Here is a 20,074-nt window from a genome sequence, read left to right on the forward strand (position 1 = left end):
ATTTATTAATTGGTGCTATTAATATATATACAAGGGTGTATTGGATTGGGATTTTAAAGCATTTTTTTTCATTCATAAAATCCGAGCGTATTCGATTGGGATTGCTTGAAATCTATTAAAATCTTCGGGTATTTAATTGGGATTTTAAATTATGTTACAAAATCTAATAGTATTCAATCAAAATTTTAAATTATACTTTAAAATTCGATGATATTTAATTGTGATTGTTTAAAATCTATTAAAACCTGATGGTATTCAAATGTTGATGATTTTTTTTCGATTTCACAAAATAATGAATTTTGTGGCATTCTTGAGTATATATTAAGTTATTTGAAATCTTATCAATATCCAATGAAATTATGAAGCATTGTGCTTAAATCTTATCAACTCTACGATATTTTATTAAAAATCCGCATAAAATCAAAATTACGTACAATTCAATTAAATTTATAGATTAAAAACAATCCATGATCATGTACACAGTTTGTGTAATGATGTGAGTCTAATCTATGTAATCATCCGTCTATTTCAGACTTAGTCGATGACAAACTACACACAAAATTTCTTCACTGTACATCTGTTCCTGCTTGCACCTACAAATTTATGTACACGACACACATACATTATCGAGGTTCAAGGACCGTGATAGTCAATTGGTTAGACGAAGAATCTGGATCATGAAATGTTCTTTCCATAAAGAATCCAGGTTGTTTAGGATGAGGCAGAGCAATGCTACTGCTCAACATCAGAACCACATGAGACATACTAGGTCTATCAGCTGGATGTTGTTGAACGCACAATAATCCAATCTGAATAACTCGAAACACTTCAGCATGGTTGCATGACTCCGATATTGCCTCATCCACAAGTCCCAAAAGCTTGTCTTCTTTGTAACTTGTCCATGCCTGAAAGAGATAACATGTCACTGATGACCGAGGATGAGCCTAAGGCAAAGTATAAGCACAGACGGATCTAGTAAGAGGCACGGAGGACACGTGTCCCCCTAAATTATTATTTTTGACATTTTTCGCCATTTTAAAGAAGTGTGCCCCTGGGGACAAGTATGATAAATATTTGTTACAGCTGCTTACATGTCCGAGAAGGTTTAGGCTATGATCACGGTGAACGTATGATCTGTTCTTCTTTCCGCTTATTATTTCTATCACCAAAACTCCGAAGCTATAGACATCAGATTTAGTTGAGAATATTCCGTCTATAGCATACTCCGGGGGCATGTAACCACTGCAAGAGCCGAGAGACAAAATCAGAAATTTATATCAGTCTTGCACAGGGGATATAGAATTATGGTAGTGCTAGTTTTTATTAATTCATAGGTTCATACTATGTCCCAACGACCCTTGTCGTATTTGCTTGCATTTGATTACCTCCAAAACTTCTTGCCATGCCAAAATCTGAAATTTTTGGATTCATCTCGTGATCAAGTAAGACATTACTTGTTTTGAGATCTCTGTGAATTATTCGCAGTTTAGAGTCTTGGTGAAGATAGAGAAGTCCTCTGGCAATGCCATTTACTATGTTGCAGCGCTTTGACCAATCCAATGCTTTGCCATTTTCATCATCTGTTCATCGATTTCATGTCAATTCATACATCTTTACATATGAATCATGTAGAGATAAACCAACTCAACTTCTTTGCATATATGCAATAGAGTAGCTACTAGCCATGTAATGGAAACCTGGTACTTGTCCCCAGAAATATATGTTTCTGATACTATGATCTTGCAGAAAAAATAGAGTACTATACTGCCCCTTGTGAGGTAGGATGATTAATCATAAAGTTACTTTTTAATGTGTAGATATATAGGACCATACCGAAGATGCAGGAATCTAAACACTTGTTGGGCAAGTATTCATATATCAACATCCTTTCTCCTTTGTCAATGCAGCATCCAAGAAGTGCCACTAGATTTCTATGTTGCAGCTTAGCAATACATGAAACTTCATTCATAAATTCATCTATTCCTTGTCTTGAATCCTTTGCCAGCCTCTTTACAGCTACTTCTTGTCCATTAGTCAACAAACCCTGTGACATGAAAGATTATCTAGTGGAGGTTCCAGATTCTGCAGTAGTGGATTCTAATTTATGCATCGTCATTATATAATTATAACATATGCTAGAACCTCTTTGATATTTGGGGTCTGGAGCAGAAAATCTGAACAGGTTTAATGAGATCATAGTATGCACAATTGTGGCTAGTAATCACCTTGTACACAGGTCCAAATCCACCTTCCCCCAGCTTATTATGGTCGGAGAAGTTCTTTGTAGCATTTGCAATTTCTGTGAAGTCAAATAATGGCACTTCAAAGTCTTCCCCCTCAATTTTGTTCAAGGCCACCATTTCTGAAGTGAATGTCATTCTCCCTGTAAATAAAAAATTGCAACTTAAGTTCTTTGTTAGCACGTTCGACAACAGAAATGCCAGTATAGTTTTCTTGCCAATAGATTTATACACATATACCTCTTCTCTTCTGAATTCTCATCCTCAGTAAATGCAACAGTAGGAAAAGTAGAGCGGTTGCTGATGTGAGAAGTACTATCACAATTGCCTTCATAAATCTGGACCTCTTACTTCCCAGTTTATAATCTAAAATTAGGAGGAAATGGAGTTAGTCCAGAAAGGTAAGGATTTCAGGTAGTGTAGTGAAATGTGAATAATCTTGTACTTAGTTCAGAGTGTATATATGTGTGTTATCTCACCAAAGTCAGAGGACATCTTTACATACATATCTTCCCCATCTGTGTAGTATTTGATATCCATCAGCTCACCAAACCACAAGATGCATCCACTTCCGCCTTTTCTGATATCAGCATCCATATAAGCTGTACAAGAGCAATTCTTCAAGCACAAACTCTCACAATCCTCAAGGTTTAAGCTCATGTTGTACCATGAACTTCGCGTATCTGGCCATTTCACACCTGAATACTTCATAAAACTCTCTCCACTCCCACAACTCATTGGACTTCCACGGACACACCCATCAGACCAATTTCCTGCTTTCCACTTTTCACTAAGTTTCGGAACAAATCCTTTCAAACATTCACATCTAGGATAGTTATTAGGATTACAACCTCCATACGGACCACAAAATCATACTCCAATTCACAAACTCTTTTATATACATATGGAAAAAAAAAAAAAGAAGAAGAAAAACAATGTTGTACCACTAAATCAAGGTAAATAACGTAGGAGCTTAAGAGATACTGCCGAGCTCTACCCCGCCCGCATTATGAGCCTTTCATTTAAAAAGTCTTATATGGCTAGCATAAGTTTGCCCACTAAACAGGTTAAAAGTAATTAATCTGATAAATTTTCCTATATCATTACATGTTAGCTCGGTAAAATATATGTCTACTGATCACTCACACACCAGAAACGGGTGAATATTACTTAAAAATATTTTCAACTCCAATCATATAACCACCTCTCTAATCTCCAAAGAAGATTTGAAGGGTTATACAAAGACCGTAAGCACTAAGCAGTTGTGAGGACATACTTCTCATTGAACAAGTTTTCAGAAACAGTCTCCCAATTATACCAGTCCATATGAGACAAATATCAATTCTCTGCCCAAACTATATGGTTAACTGTTAATAGGAACTACAAAGAATCAAGATCTGCAATGAATACTATAGCGGCGAACATGTTTTTAATAATTTGAGCCATTAAAAGATAAAACAATTAATGATGTAACAGCAAAATTTAGCACATATATGAGGTCGCTGCAACAGCGCAATATCAGAAGAAGATTGTGCAACATAATCTCAGCACATACACAGTGTATGTTAAATGATCCTGTTACAAACTAATATAAGTACAATATTCTTTTCTAAATCTGAAATTATCGTTTTAAGTTTCACTATGCGCCTTTTTTGGCCACAGTTTCATCAGTGTCTTTTTATACTTTGGCAGATCCAAACAGTGACCTACTGTCCAAAAACCAGCCTTATTCGTTCTTTCATCTCTCCCCAATTTATGTGGCATATCAGATTAAACATGTCGTAATACTCTATCAGCAACAAATTTATTAAAATCGGAAACTACACATGCTATTTGAAACAAAATAGTTGTTCTAAGCTCTTGATTTCCCACACCAAGATCTATTTTCTACAATCAAAACGATAGTCGCCAACCGAGATGTATAAACATGCTCCTAAATAAAATTCGTTGCGCAAAAAAACAAATCAAATACAGTTACAACAACATTTAAGTGTGCCACACTCACCCACATTTGTGCATCCAAGTAATTAAATATCACATACTCACAGTCTCACATTATATTTTTAAAAAAAATCACTAGCTAATTTTTCGAAACACAGAATAAAACAGAAAGAGAATATAAAGTTCACAGTAGACATTAAAGTACGCATTCGTAATGCGGCGGAGATTCACGGCGGGAGATAGAAAAGTAGAAGAAAAGCGGCGGTTGAGAACTGAGAAGCTGGTGTTTGAGAGCGGAGACGGCAGGGGTAATATGGTAATTATGGCCATCTGCTGCTTATCTGCTTTGTGTTATACGGATGCACAACAGGAGAGACTGTGTGGTCTATTTATCGTTAAAGATGACCGTCTGGAGTGAAACACGCAGGGTACGTCAACATAGGAGTACCTTAATATTCAAGGACAGTACTCATTTTCAATCCTGTCTCGTTTATTTTGGAGTACTAGTAGTGCTCATTTTCGATCTTGTCTCAGTTATTTTAGAGTAGTTTGATCACTTATTTTGGAGTAGTTGAAGCAAGTGTTACATTCATCAATGAGTACAAAATTTTGTACGAAATAATATAATGACAGTAATATAAATGTTTTAATTCATGCTATTAAGTTATTAATGTATATATAAAAGGCCGACAGAATAATGTTACATCCACAAAAGTAGATACAAAATTTTACACAAAATGACATGATAATTGAGATGATAATTGAGAGATGTTTTAATTAGTGTTATTAATACATAAGGGGACGACTAGAATAGTGCTACATCCACAAATTTGGATACAAATTTTTGCATAAAATAACATGATGATTGAGTCGAGATGTTTTAATCAATGGTATTAATACATATACAGGAGGCCGAGTAGTGCTACATCCACAAAAATAAATACAAAATTTTGCACAAAATAACATGATAATTGATGTGTAATTTATTAATTGGTACTATTAATATACGTTTTACAGGGGTGTATTGGATTGGAATTTTAAAACATTTTTTTTCCTTTCATTATGAAATCCGAGGATATTCGATTGAGATTGCTTGAAATCTATTAAAATATTGGGGTATTTAATTGAGATTATAAATTATGCTACAAAATCTGATAGTATTCAATTAGGATTTTAAATTATATTTTAAAATTTGATAGTATTCAATTGTGATTGTTTAAAATCCATTAAAACCTGATTGTATTTAAATGTTGATTGATTTTTTTGGATTTCACAAAATGATGGATTTTGTGTATTTTAAATTTTTTGAAATCCTATCAAAATTCACGAGATTTAGAGCATTGTGCTTAAATCCTATCAACTCTGCGACATTTTATCAAAAATTTGCATAAAATCAAAATCTCGTACAATTCATTATAATCCACAGATGAAACACAATCTATCAATCAATACTCAACGCATACTCATTTTGTGTATGATCCTGTACACAGTTTTGTGTAATGACGTGAGTCTAATCTACGTAATCATCCGTCTATTTCAGACTTCGGTCGAGGACAAACTACACACAAAATTTCTTCACTGTACATCTGTTCCTGCTTACACCTCCAAATTTACGTACACGACACACATACATTATCGAGGTTCAAGGACCGTGATAGTCAATTGGTTAGACGAAGAATCTGGATCATGAAATGTTCTTTCCATAAAGAATCCAGGTTGTTTAGGATGAGGCAGAGCAATGTTACTGCTCAACATCAGAACCACATGAGACATACTAGGCCTATCAGCTGGATGTTGTTGAACGCACAATAATCCAATCTGAATAACTCGAAACACTTCAGCATGATTGCATGACTCTGATATTGCCTCATCCACAAGTCCCGAAAGCTTGTCTTCTTTGTAACTTGTCCATGCCTGAAAGAGATTACATGTCACTGATGACCGAGGTATAAGCACAGGCGGATCTAGTAAGAGTCACGGAGGACATGTGTCCCCCCTAAATTATTAGTTTTGACATTTTTCACTATTTTAAAAAAGTGTGCCCCTGGGTACAAGTATGATAAATATTTGTTACAGCTACTTACATGTCCGAGAAGGTTTAGGCTATGATCAGGGTGAACGAATGATCTGTTCTTCTTTCCGCTTATTATTTCTATCACCAAAACTCCGAAGCTATAGACATCAGATTTGGTTGAGAATATTCCGTCTATAGCATACTCCGGGGGCATGTAACCACTGCAAGAGCCGAGAGACAAAATCAGAAATTTATATCAGTCTTGCACAGGGGATATAGAATTATGGTAGTGCTAGTTTTTATTAATTCATAGGTTCATACTATGTCCCAACGACCCTTGTCGTATTTGCTTGCATTTGATTTCCTCCAAAACTTCTTGCCATGCCAAAATCTGAAATTTTTGGATTCATCTCGTGATCGAGTAAGACATTACTTGTTTTGAGATCTCTGTGAATTATTCGCAGTTTAGAGTCTTGGTGAAGATAGAGAAGTCCTCTGGCAATGCCATTTACTATGTTGCAGCGCTTTGACCAATCCAATGCTTTGCCATTTTCTTCATCTGTTCATCGATTTCATGTCAATTCATATATCTTTACATATGAATCATGTAGAGATAAACCAACTCAACTTCTTTGCATATGTGCAATAGAGTAGCTACTAGCCATGTAATGGAAACCTGGTACTTGTCCCCAGAAATATATGTTTCTGATACGATGATCTTGCAGAAAAAATACTATACTGCCCCTTGTGAGGTAGGATGATTAATCATAAAGTTACTTTTTAATGTGTAGATATATAGGACCATACCGAAGATGCAGGAATTTAAACACTTGTTGGGCAAGTATTCATATATCAACATCCTTTCTCCTTTGTCAATGCAGCATCCAAGAAGTGCCACTAGATTTCTATGTTGCAGCTTAGCAATACATGAAACTTCATTCATAAATTCATCTATTCCTTGTCTTGAATCCTTTGCCAGCCTCTTTACAGCTACTTCTTGTCCATTAGTCAACAAACCCTGTGACATGAAAGATTATCTAGTGGAGGTTCCAGATTCTGCAGTAGTGGATTCTAATTTATGCATCGTCATGATTTAATAATAACATATGCCAGAACCTCTTGGATATATGGGGTCTGGAGCAGACAATCTGAACAGGTTTAATGAGATCATAGTATGCATAATAGTGGCTAGTAATCACCTTGTAAACAGGTCCAAATCCACCTTCCCCCAGCTTATTATGGTCGGAGAAGTTGTTTGTAGCATTTGCAATTTCTGTGAAGTCAAATAATGGCACTTCAAAGTCTTCCCCCTCAATCTTGTTCAAGGCCACCATTTCTGAAGTGAATTTCATTCTCCCTGCAAATAAAAAATTGCAACTTAAGTTCTTTGTTAGCATGTTCGACAACAGAAATGCCAGTACAGTTTTCTAGCCAATAGATTTATACACATATACCTCTTCTCTTCTGAATTCTCATCCTCAGTAAATGCAACAGTAGGAAAAGTAAAGCGGTTGCTGATATGAGAAGTACTATCACAATTGCATTCATAAATCTGGACCTCTTACTTCCCAGTTTATAATCTAAAATTAGGAGCAAATGAAGTTAGTCCAGAGAGGTAAGGATTTCAGGTAGCGAAATGTGAAACATCTGGTACTTAGTTCAGAGTGTATATAAGTGTGTTATCTCACCAAAGTCAGAGGACATCTTTACATACATATCTTCCCCATCTGTGTAGTATTTGATATCCATCAGCTCACCAAACCACAAGATGCATCCACTTCCGCCTTTTCTGATATCAGCATTCGTATAAGCTGTACAAGAGCAATTCTTCAAGCACAAACTCTCACAATCCTCAAGGTTTAAGCTCATGTTGTACCATGAACTTCGCGTATCTGGCAATTTCACACCTGAATACTTCATAAAACTCTCCACTCCCACAAGTCATTGGACTTTCACGGACACACCCATCAGACCAATTCCCTGCTTTCCACTTCTCACTAAGTTTCGGAACAAATCCTTTCAAACATTCACATCTAGGATAGTTATTAGGATTACAACCTCCATACGGACCACAAAATCCATAACGATCACATTTGCCCATATGTAGAGTAGTATAAACTACCCAATCTTGATTCCTATGACTCCATATCATAATACTTGATTCACCATCTGGATTCAACACATACCTTGATATAGGAGTATTATCATCAGCAAGTTCATACCTAAAATAAATTTCCTTCTCATTAAAAACAAATTCATCTGCATAAAATCCAAACATTTTAGTCTTGGAATTACCACTAAACCATAAACCAACCCACGGTCCAGCTCTAGCCCACAACACGGAACCTTTCCACAGAAGCAACTGCGGAAAACCATTAGTATCCATCCTGTGAGTAAAATTTCCTGGAGCTGGATCATCTACGCCTCTCCACGGTGTCAAGCACCTATCAATACCATGTACCAAGTCTACTCCAAACTTCATCCCAGGTAATTGAGTATCTACAGGATAATCAAAACTCTCCCACATATAATTCTCTAAATCACTATCAGCTGCATCTCTTAAAACAAGATTCCCATTGTCCAATAGCTGTACCGCAGGATTCTTTATCGGAGCTTTTTTTGAAATTGATGTCCAGACTATATTACCACCATCACTAGTAACCACTATAGATCCTTTATTATTGAACCTAACAACACCTGAAGTGTTGGTAAGTGGTGTCTCTCTATTAGCAATCCATACTAATGTCGATTTCGACATCATGTACCATATACCAAGGTACCTGTTCTTGGAACTTCCTGGACTAAAGAAACCAAGTTCGAAATTCCCACCTGCTGATACAATTGTGTTTCCATCTGTAATGGTCTGGTTTGCTCTGATTGCATCTATTGCAAAAGATGTGTTTACATATGAAAAAATCATAAAACAATACAGAATGATGGTGATGCATTGCATTGGTTTGCTCAATACAAATTGCTTCACTGCTTTCTGAAGGAGCTATACAATTCCTTGCCCAGGTCTTGATATAATAGACTTTACGAAAACAATCTCGCTTATGAAATAAAGTCTGCGTACATTTTACTCTCGTGTTCGGTTGGTTTTATAGGGAGCTTGCCCAAGAATATAGTGGCTTAAGCAGATGGATATGTATTTGTATACAGCAACAGATGATAGATTTCAATCTTGAATCTAAGAGTGCAGATGAGCATCACACTGATCAGAGTAAGTTAAAGTGGCCAATGATTCAAAGTTGGTGGCTGTTGATGAATTAGTTGATGAATTATTTCGCTTATAATAATAAGATTATTAGATTAAAAAAGGGGTGTTGGGTAAAAAAATATCATAAAGTTCAAAAGAGGCTGTGCAACATGATCAAATAAAAAGATGGGTCCGGTACACAGAGAAGAAAAGCGCAGAACAATTTAATAGTAATTTTTTGAAACTTCTAAGAGAACCAATATTTAAAATATAACCACAGATGACCACTAAAATACCGTTGAGAGCTCTATATTTTTCATAGATTATCATGATCTAAATCGAAATACATATTTTTTTTTATCGCTGTGTGTTCAAAAATAATTTCTAACTAATGGTTTTAAGGATGTTCCTAATGATTCTCTCTGAAACATCACCATATACTATATATGATATAAGAGATGTTATAGTATATTTCAATAAAAATTTATATCATTCTACTCTCTCCGCATATGTTTGCATGCATTTCGAGGTTCTAATAAAATATAATTTTATAATGTTCTTATTCAGAAAAAAAATTAAAAAAATATTATAAAATTATATTTAAATTTTTTTAAAAATTATGTCGAAAAATAACGTATGTAATTTATTAAAACAGAGAGAGTATAATTTTTCATTCCGATCTTCTCGGCAGGATATAAGTTGGGGCCGTTTGGCTGAGCTTAAAATAAGTGCTTCTTGCTTAAAATAAAAAAGTGAAGTAGAAGTTATAAGTTAGTTAAGACTTATAAGTGATTAAAGTGTTTGGCAAAAAAGTAGAAGTCATGAAACAAAAGCTAGGAATCGTAGCTTTTTTTAAGTGTTTCTCGACTTTTTACACAAACGGTACGAATAAGTGCTTCCAACTTAAAAGTCCAGAAGCGGGGCTTAAAAGCCCCGCCAAACACCCACAACATGTTCCGGACGAACTGTGTTAAAAGAGAGCTTCATGAACAAAGCAGTCAGCAGAGCATGCGACAGTGTCTGACATGTGAAGCTTTTTAATAGGATCACGCATCTCTGCATTATAAAATACTTTACAAAATAATTATAATTTTCTTATAAAATATTAGAATAGTTTTATACAAAATAATTATAATTTTCTATTCAAATATAATAATTACAATTTATTACGTAATATCTATTCAGTTTTTTTTTTGAACAATATATCTATTCAGTCTTGTTCATATTTTGTCAATTTCTCGGCGATATTTTAAACTTCCCTTGATATAATAATCTAGGCCTGGGATTATTAATCAGGAAACAACCAAGAAAAGGTAAGTAGCATTTTGCAAAATCAGTGTAAAGCTACTTTGGTACCTTTCATTTCTTACACAATCTTCCATACAAATCACACACTGTTGCTTCACTACTACTGCTGCATCTCTCTCTCCCTCTCCCTCTCCCTCTCTCTCTCTCTCTCTCTCTCTCTCTCATGAACTGCCTACACAATCTCCCCAGGTTTGCTACTCATTAGTATCCAGTCAACTTTTACATATACAATATACTCCATTTAATTGAAATTAAACTGAGATTTCTCGATATATTACAGATTCAGATCCTCTTTTTTGCCACTCCAAGACACTAAATGTTGCGCTAACACATCTCCCTGCGTTATCAATCGCACGGTAATGCTTTCATTTTAAGTGAATTTGTATATTTTACTCTCACAGTATTATTGTTTATTTGAACTTACATCAGTTACATGTATGAATTTGTGTTTATATGTAGGGAGTTATTAAAGCTGTTGATCGGCGTCGAAACATTTCGATGAAGGTGATCTGATCTTTGTTAAATTAGTGTGAACTAGTTACTTCTTGTTTAATTGAAGTTTTTTGTGATCCACTGTCTAATTTTATATTGTTATGTGAAGTTTGTGTTGATTATTTATTTATTTAAATTTTGATGTTTCGGGGATACCTTTTTCTAGTCGAGTTTTCATGAACATGTTTAGTGACTACATGTATGTGGTAATTGTCTGGTTGCTTATTGCCGACCGCTCTTTATAGATATGAACAATGTAAATGAAGTTTTTAGGCTGTTGCATTATTTAGTTGTAATATCGGCTATGTGACATTAGCTTAGAAGGGAACTGAATTCCATGAATTTATTTGGCCTTACAAGAGAATATATAAAATGGTTAGAATCTTTGCTTATTTGTTATCAGCCTGTACTGATGGTGGACCCAGGGGTTACTTTTAGTAATTAAGTAATGCATTTCTCATTTAGGCAACGAATGGTTCTGCACCAGTTACCAATGTGGAAGGTGCCAAAGTGGAGGAGGAGAAATCTGATGAATACAGTAATAACATGACTGAAGCTATGGGTGCCGGTAAGCATATCTTGCGCTATATGTTTGGCATTTTGAGGGTATATCTTATGATACATTGGTCTGATACTGGATTATTCAGATTATTATCTAGGTTCAAAATTCTTTGCTAATAATATTCTTAGACTGAAAATTTAAGGCTACTATATAAGTGAGCTAGCTATCTGAGGGTCTCTACCTATGTCTTATTCTAAAGATGCTAAACACTTGTCTGCATAGACTTTAAAGCTTTCTTATAAAGACTCTTTTTTCCTAAGTATTATCAGGCATCTATATAATGACTGTATCGTTATATAACATTTTTCCTGATGTAATTTGTACAGTGTTGACATATAGGCATGAATTGGGAATGAACTACAACTTCATTCGTCCAGACTTAATTGTTGGGTCATGCCTTCAGGTAATACTCTCTTATATTCTTAAGGTTGAGAGCACATGTTATTGTTTCGACTCCAGAATCTTATGACTTCTCTTTTTCTCCTGAATGCAGACTCCAAAGGATGTAGACAAGCTTCGTGCCATTGGTGTGAGAACCATTTTTTGCTTGCAGAAAGATTCTGATCTTGAGTATCCTTTATAGCAGTTGAATCTTATTTGACAGGAGATTATTTAAGGGTGACATAGAAGACAGGCCTCTAGTAAATTATTAGTTTGTGATAGTAATAATGCAATGACCCTTTAACTCAATCTCCAGATATTTTGATGTTGACATCAATGCCATTAGGGAATATGCAAGCACATGCGATGACATTCAGCACTTGCGTGCTGAAATAAGGTTGGTTAAATTAATAGATGGATTTCCACTGTTCTCTTTCTTAGCCGCGTTCTTATACAGTTTACACTCAATTCCTTACTCTAAATCAGAAGCTAGGTTCAGGAACTGGTATTGTGTTTTGACATTATGTCATATCAAAAAAACTACACTAATTTTGTCTTCATGGTGGTTTGGTATACAAATAGCTTAAGGATGAAGATCTTGTTAACATCTATGTCACATAGCTCTGTCATTTTTCAGTACACATGATCTGTATCTTGTAGAACATCTCTAATAGCTTGTCTTTTATGTGAGCTTAAGTTCTGGGAGTGTAAGAGAGTAATTTTAAAAGAGTGATTGACACTTTGCACCCCTTATATTTAGGTGCTTTTTCGATTTGGTCTCAAACAATTTTTTTTGGCAATATGCACCCAAAAGTTTGAAAAGTGCTTCGCTTTGCACCCTTTTGACCACTCTCCGTTAATTGACCGTTAAAGTTAACAGATTTCAGGTTTTCACTTTGCACCCCACCGTTTTAATCGCACCATATACATGATACATTAACTTTCATATAGGAATCACCATTAGCAAATTTGTTCATAGAGTTTATGTCTGCTGCTGCATTAAGGATGATTCATAAAAATGCCCTGCTGCCGTAAAATACCCTTGCAGCGTCTTTTTTCTTCTCAACTTCTACACTGCTGTTAAGGTTTTGGATCACATTACCTTGGTTGTCAGTTTGCGGCTTGTTGAGATCCATTGGGAGTTTCATTTTCTCCAGGGATTCGGAGATTTGCTGCATGCTCCTCATGTACATGTCAACAATTTGTTGCTGCATAGCGGATTGTTCAGCTTCCAGGTTTATATTCCCAATCGGAGCTGACAGTGCCTGAGTAACAAATTTGGCATTGCTGCTTTCTTGAACATTGTCTTTGGAACTAGGTATATTCGCGTATAGGATTTCAAGTCCTTTTCTTGATGTTGCAGTGTCTGGACAAGCCGTAGGCCTTAATGCCTCTTTAGTGATCAACTGATTTGGAGAATTCAGCAGACCAACAAGAGGATGACTCTTCTTTTTCATGGAGTCACCAGAGTTGCGGTCATCACTCAAGCTTGTCATCGTAGAACTCAAGAAACCTGAATTCTGAACACTGCCGTTGGGAGATAGAGATACATACCCGTTGTCATCAAATGAGTTAGCAGTCATCTCGTAGTCATCTACAGGTTGATGCGGTGCACCAAGGCGAAGAAATGAACCAGAATTAACCAGATCATGTCTCGACACAGAACCATGTCCTTCTAAACTGAAATACTGAGTCACCATCTGCTGATTCTCTCTAACTACATTGATGTCTGGAAATTCTATCCTCGAGTACTCAACTGGATCCAGCACCACTTATAAAATATAAGAGTCTTCAGGAAAATATTTTTTTTTTGAAAAAAATATATTTCAAAAATACTCATGAAAAAAAATTAAAACTGTCGGGGTGCAAAGTGAAAACCTGAAATCTGTTAACTTTAACGGTCAATTAACGGAGAGTGGTCAAAAGGGTGCAAAGCGAAGCGCTTTTCAAACTTTAGGGTGCATACTGCCAAAAAAAATTGTTTGAGACCAAATCGAAAAAGCGCCTAAACATAAGGGGTGCAAAGTGTCAATCACTCTTTATTAAACTATGATATAAAGTCACTACTTTCGTAGGCTTTCTAATACCGTGTATAGCTGTATTAATATAATCCGTAATTGCAATGGTGTTGCTTTGATACACCTGTTTAGTCTTTCTGAACTGGCAATTGTATATGTAGATTAAACCATGCACTCTTTAAAATACTACAAACTAATATCTAATGGAACAGGGACTTTGATGCATTTGATTTGAGGTTACGGCTTCCAGCTGTTGTCAGCAAACTACATAAAGCAGTTAATCAAAACGGGGGTGTAACTTATATACATTGCACAGCTGGACTTGGAAGAGCGCCTGCCACTGCAGTAAGCATGTTAAAATTAGTGTCATATTTGAATTTTAATTCATTTCACCACTGAGCCTATGGGCTCTAGCTCTTAGATGGAACTTGGTATCTGATTAGAGAGGTTACGAGGGTAACACAGAGAAGTGTCCACACGCCCAATTTAAGCATATGTACATGCAGACATACAGGGTAAGATATAAGAGAACAAAGCTAGTTGGCACACAGGAGACTTCAAATGGCAGAAGAATCGTTAATTCTCTATGAATCTTCTGCCTGTGCCTTGTGACTGAAATTCTGTCGCATTGAAAAGGTTGAGAATAGGCTGTATGATCAGAAGATGTTATATATGCTGCTATCAGTACAATTTTTGATATTGTGAACTTTTACAAGATGCAAGTTAACTGTTAGGACTTGCAGAATTATAATAATCAAATTGTGCAGTGTGTTGAAAACGTGCCAGAATCTTCTAGTGTAGGCAAGTGAAGAATGATGTAAAGAGAGTGCACTGTCTGCCTTCTCCAATTCAGATGTAGTATCTTAAAAAAAGAGAGGAAGTTTTAGTAGTCGTGTCTTAGCCTGTGTCACTCTTACCCTGATACTTGCTATGACTTGCAGTTGGCATATATGTTCTGGGTTCAAGGCTATAATCTCAAGGAAGCCCTCGACATACTACTGGTAATTCCTGTCACTATCTACTAATGGATTTTCTTGTTGCAAGTCTGTAATGCAAATAGTATGTATAAATTTGTACTTCATATGGAAATTGATCAAAAACAGTTTACCTGTTGAAGCGATAAACAGTTTTTCAAGGGTTTGGAACTTTGGTTTCTCAGCGTAATCCTATACCTGTGGACCGAGAGTCTTGTATGTAAATAGATGGATACAGGGGATTATGCTGGAAGTATAGCAGTCCCAGCTCAACTGTCATGTCTGACTATATATAGTAATTTAAAATGTATTTATTTGTGAAGTAGCCACTTATTAATTTCTTTATGTGGTCTTGCAGGGCAAGCGTTTTTGCTTCCCAAAACTTGAAGCTATTAAGAGTGCGACTGCTGACATAGTGAGTATTTTCTTTCAAACAAGAAATTTTTATAAGCCAACTATATGATATGTTGTATTATGTTTTTGAACGCTATCTGTATTGGTTTGGAAATGCTTTACTAAAAGACTTGACTGAGCAGAGACTGTAGTGGACCTACGAACTTGGAAGTAAAAATTCATAGATAAATAGCGTAGCACTTTTGGACAACTGTTTCAGTATTCAAGTCTGTGTTACATTGATGCAGAACATAAGTATTTCCTTTTCTCCTATGAAAGATTCACAAACATTGTCGAAAAGAACGAATCATTTTGTTTTATGGCATAAAAGCAACATGGTGCTGTTTTCTTGGTTTTCAAATGCATAATCAAATTTAAACATTTACCTATGGATCTTATGGAAGATACAGTCTAGTTATACGAATATCTTAATCAGATTAGTATATCACTTAGTTCCTAATAATACAATTTCCCCATATCTTGAATGTTTTTCTTGGAGTGCTAAGTTAGATTTTTGTGTTTCTAAAGCTTACAGGTCGTAAAAAGAAGCCTGTCACCTTAACATGGAATGGTGCCAATTGTTCGACGGTTGAAATCTCTGGGCTTGATATAGGATGGGGTCCGGTATAATGATACTTTCAACTTTCAAGCTTATCATGCACTCAATCTTGAAGTACCTATTTTACATTTTAAATAAGGAATTAGCTTTACTTGCTGGAGGTTTCTATAGTTTCAAAGAATTGAAAGCTGTACTTTGACTACTTTTTACTTATGGCACAGTACCTGCCCTAAATATACATGTGAAATTTTGAAATTTTCGTAGAAGTTATTAGGTAATATAATTATTATGTGGTCAATTTTAGTCCAAATATCTGATATGATTTCGCATTTATGAGGTGTTGGTTTGTCTTCTCTACAGCAAATTTCTTGGAGCTAGTTGCATAATCGTAATCCTTTGTACAAGAGAATGTTTCTTAGATGATCTTTTGTATGGACAATGTGTATACATCTCTTATTCTTAGGATTAGAATATTACCTCCAGGCTCCATCTGATTGGATGGTACATGTTACTCTCCTTGAACCCTACTTCCTGGTGGGACTTACTTGATACGTTTGCTTTGGTCTGATATGGATGAAATTTGGGCAAAATGTAATGAGAATTGGTACTATTTAATGGTTGAATATTAATATATTAATATATATAAAAAGAACCATTCATATATTTAAACTAAAGTTCAATTCAGCAAGCCAGGGATGAATGCTCATTTCTGTTTCTCTCTACTTCCTCTACAAACCTCATCATACAAATTTGCACACTCTTCTGTTTACATACTTCTCTTCCATCTCTATTATTGTTAGTGAATTATTAGAATGGAATGTGTGCTTGTATTTTGACCTGGTATATATGCTTCTGAAAAAAAAATTAAGAGCATTGCTCAAATTTTGAGAATTACTTGATTACATATCAGTGTTGGTAAATTATTCCAGATAATTAACACTGGTTGTTGCCATATTTTTCAGAAAATACCTCTAAATTATGATCAGGAGCAAGGATTGTGGGTTCTTCAAAGGGAATTGCCTGTAAGTTTTTTCTGTAGTCTAAAAGTGCATATGCTTATATACTGAAAATTGATCCCTGGCAAAGATTGTCCTGTCATTTGTTACTGAGAATCACTTATTTTTCCCTTTCGCATCAATATATTACTCACAGTATTTGGGAGGTAATGTAAGCAGGAATAAGGAATTTTGTGCTTAGTTACATCCCTTGAAACTTAATTCTACACCTCTTGGCATTTTGCCATATAAATGTTTAAAATTCAGTAATAGCCAGCCGTTACTTTAAATAATGGATTTTAGGACATTTTATGAACTGAGAATAAATTTAGATGTTAATGTAAATGTTTATCATGAGCAGTGACCCTTGAACTTGAAAAAGGCAGGCATCTCTACCTTCTAGATAGTATGAAGTATGAACCCTTACCCCTAAGCTGTCAATAAAGCTGATGCAGGGTTGGGATAGTTCACTTTTGTCTTTATATATGAAGAAAGTGTTTTTAGCTACCCAGATGCTGTAACAATGGTCTGTCTAAGGTAGGTTTATATGCAAAAATATGTTTGGGATATGACTCTAATAGTTTCTCTAATTTTACATTAAACGGACTATTAATCCTAGGCTAGGTTTTTAGATTTTCCGAATCGGATATGTGTTACCTGTTGATGCAGGATTAATTCATGAGAGTGTGTAAATATGGAGTCCTCATGTGAACAAACAAGAGATGAAAACAGTCTATGCAGAGATGAAATGACACATTGTAGTATTGTAGTACAAAAAATAAAAGAATAGTCCCAAATCCATGTTGGAACAAAAATCAGTATATTCTAATGATATTGAGTCTTGATAATACAGGAAGGACGCTATGAGTACAAATATGTCATTGATGGCGAATGGTTGTACAATAAAGATGAACCTGTCACTGAAATCAACAAGGATGGCCACATCAACAACTATGTCCAAGTATGTTTCAATCCTGTTAAGAAATATTAGCAATGAGAACTTCTCAAGGTGTTTATGCAAGTGTTACTGATAACTATTTACATGATATATCTATCAGCTCCATATGTAGTACTTGATTCAAATAAAGGGCTTTAGGACCTACAAAATAATTTAGAGCGGATAGTAGTTGATGATTTGGTTTGTGATTTAAAAATTAAAGAGTTAATATTCTTTTACTCTAAATATCTTTCCAACTTTTATGGTCAAGTACTTGATTTCATTAGTGATCTAAAAAGGGGGGTTTTCTTCTCCTCCATTGACTGTCTAATAAGCCAACATCATTTGTTTGGTGATGCTCCTAAGAACTTGACTGTCAAGAACAGTCCATCTCTCCTGGAGAGTTTGCAACAAATTATGCAAGTTACTGACATACGATGCTAATCAGTTTATAGATATATTCTGTGGCCAAAAGTAGGCGACACATATAAATTCTAGATTACAAAGTCACAAAAATTCTGTATCATCCATAACTATTTTTACTAATATAGGCGAAGTATTGAGTTATTATAGCAACTTTTGTCACACAAAACAAATTTAGGCATTATATGTAAGTTCTTACATGCATCTCCAATTGCGAAACAGGAGAGTTAAACTTTAATTGTGTTCCGTGTGCAGGTGTCAGATGATAATCCAGATAGCATTACTGCCAAGTTGCGGGAAAGGTTGATGGCTGATGAACCTGATCTCACGAAGAATGAGCGACTCGTAATACGCCAATTTCTTGAAGCTTGTCCAGATGATGAATGAATTGCTAGGTGTACACTAGTCAATTATATATGAAACTGTATATTTACTTGTTAAAATGATGATTGTATCAACTTAAAGAATGTGTAAACTTAGATATTATGTAGTAGGCTAACATCATGAAAAACAGATAAAATATTATAGAGGAAGTTGTATGATAGATGTTAAAGGTTGTATGAGGGGGGAATGAAGTATCAAAGCTCCGAAGGGATGTAAAACATCCGAACTGTATACTTGTATTCGAGTTATGAATACGAGCTGTAAAATTTTAACAGTGGAAGTTGTAACAAGTAATAAAAATACTTTTCTGAGCTGTAGTACTTTTCAGTAGAAAATGTCTGATAAAACAGGTCTTGACTATAAGAACATCTCCAGCGTAAAAGTTCAAGTCTAATTTTCTCTCTCTTTACATATCAAGAAAATAAAAGCTAGTTTTATTAAAAAAAATTGCCTAACTTCCTCCGAGGCGAATCCAAGTCCAACTTATTTGAGATCTCACTTATCTGTCTTGTGTATACTAGCCTTTAACCCGTGCTTCGCACGGGCGGGTATATAGTTCGTAATTTATTATTTATAATTTAAATTTTAACATTATTTATTAGTATTTTAGTATTTCAGTATTAATAGATTGAATTTTAATTAAATTATATTATTCAACTGACTATATTTTCTCCCGATTACTTGAAAATGGACAAACCCTAATATATATATGTGTGTGTGCGCGCGCGCGTGTCAGGATTTTAGTACATTTAATCTGAATTTAGTACACATAGATTTAAAAATAAAAAAATCAGAAAATTCAAATCTTTTCCAAACATAGCCGATCGTATAATACCTTTGAAAAGATTCAGTAATCTAATCAATCGAATTTCAACATAATTTTGTAATCTTGGCTTTCTTTTTTTTTTTTTAAAACAAAGATAATCATTACTTCTTAGAATCATCCAAAATAATCTCCACCAAAAGAGCAGGGGAAGATGTAAACATAATAAAGCTATTCAACGGACAGGGAACTCGAGCTAAATAATGAGCTACCCTATTAGCTTGCTTACGAACATGTAATCTTGGCTTTTTTTATAACAATAACTTTTAAGATTAGAGTTAGAAAATGTTATGTAATGATTCGTGCTTGTATTGAAATAGAACACGTTAAGGTTAGAAATAGTTATATGAAGGTTCTTGTTAAACGAAAGATATTCAAAATTGTGTATTTATAATTTTATTTATAACATCATTATAATTTTTTTAATGAAATAT

At 34.9% G+C, this 20,074-nt stretch overlaps 1 protein-coding gene and 1 pseudogene across 1 annotated transcript; one reads left to right on the top strand and one right to left on the bottom strand.

Annotated features, from left to right (window-relative positions):
- Window positions 1-623: 623 nt before the first annotated feature.
- On the bottom strand, window positions 624-9,466 carry LOC108222991 (G-type lectin S-receptor-like serine/threonine-protein kinase At4g27290; annotated as a pseudogene).
- Window positions 9,467-10,685: 1,219 nt separating this feature from the next.
- On the top strand, window positions 10,686-19,134 carry LOC108223733 (phosphoglucan phosphatase DSP4, amyloplastic). Its single transcript, XM_017398126.2, has 14 exons — window positions 10,686-10,888; window positions 10,980-11,055; window positions 11,159-11,203; window positions 11,657-11,759; window positions 12,080-12,156; window positions 12,247-12,323; window positions 12,451-12,531; window positions 14,365-14,497; window positions 15,094-15,153; window positions 15,485-15,541; window positions 16,048-16,143; window positions 17,041-17,100; window positions 17,927-18,034; window positions 18,689-19,134. The coding sequence occupies exons 1-14, from the start codon at window positions 10,863-10,865 to the stop codon at window positions 18,818-18,820; spliced, it is 1,131 nt and encodes a 376-aa protein (XP_017253615.1). The 5' UTR covers window positions 10,686-10,862; the 3' UTR covers window positions 18,821-19,134.
- The last annotated feature ends 940 nt before the right edge of the window (window positions 19,135-20,074 follow it).

Source organism: Daucus carota, chromosome 5 (genome assembly GCF_001625215.2).
Source record: "Daucus carota subsp. sativus chromosome 5, DH1 v3.0, whole genome shotgun sequence".
In the NCBI taxonomy this organism is placed as follows: domain Eukaryota; kingdom Viridiplantae; phylum Streptophyta; class Magnoliopsida; order Apiales; family Apiaceae; genus Daucus; species Daucus carota.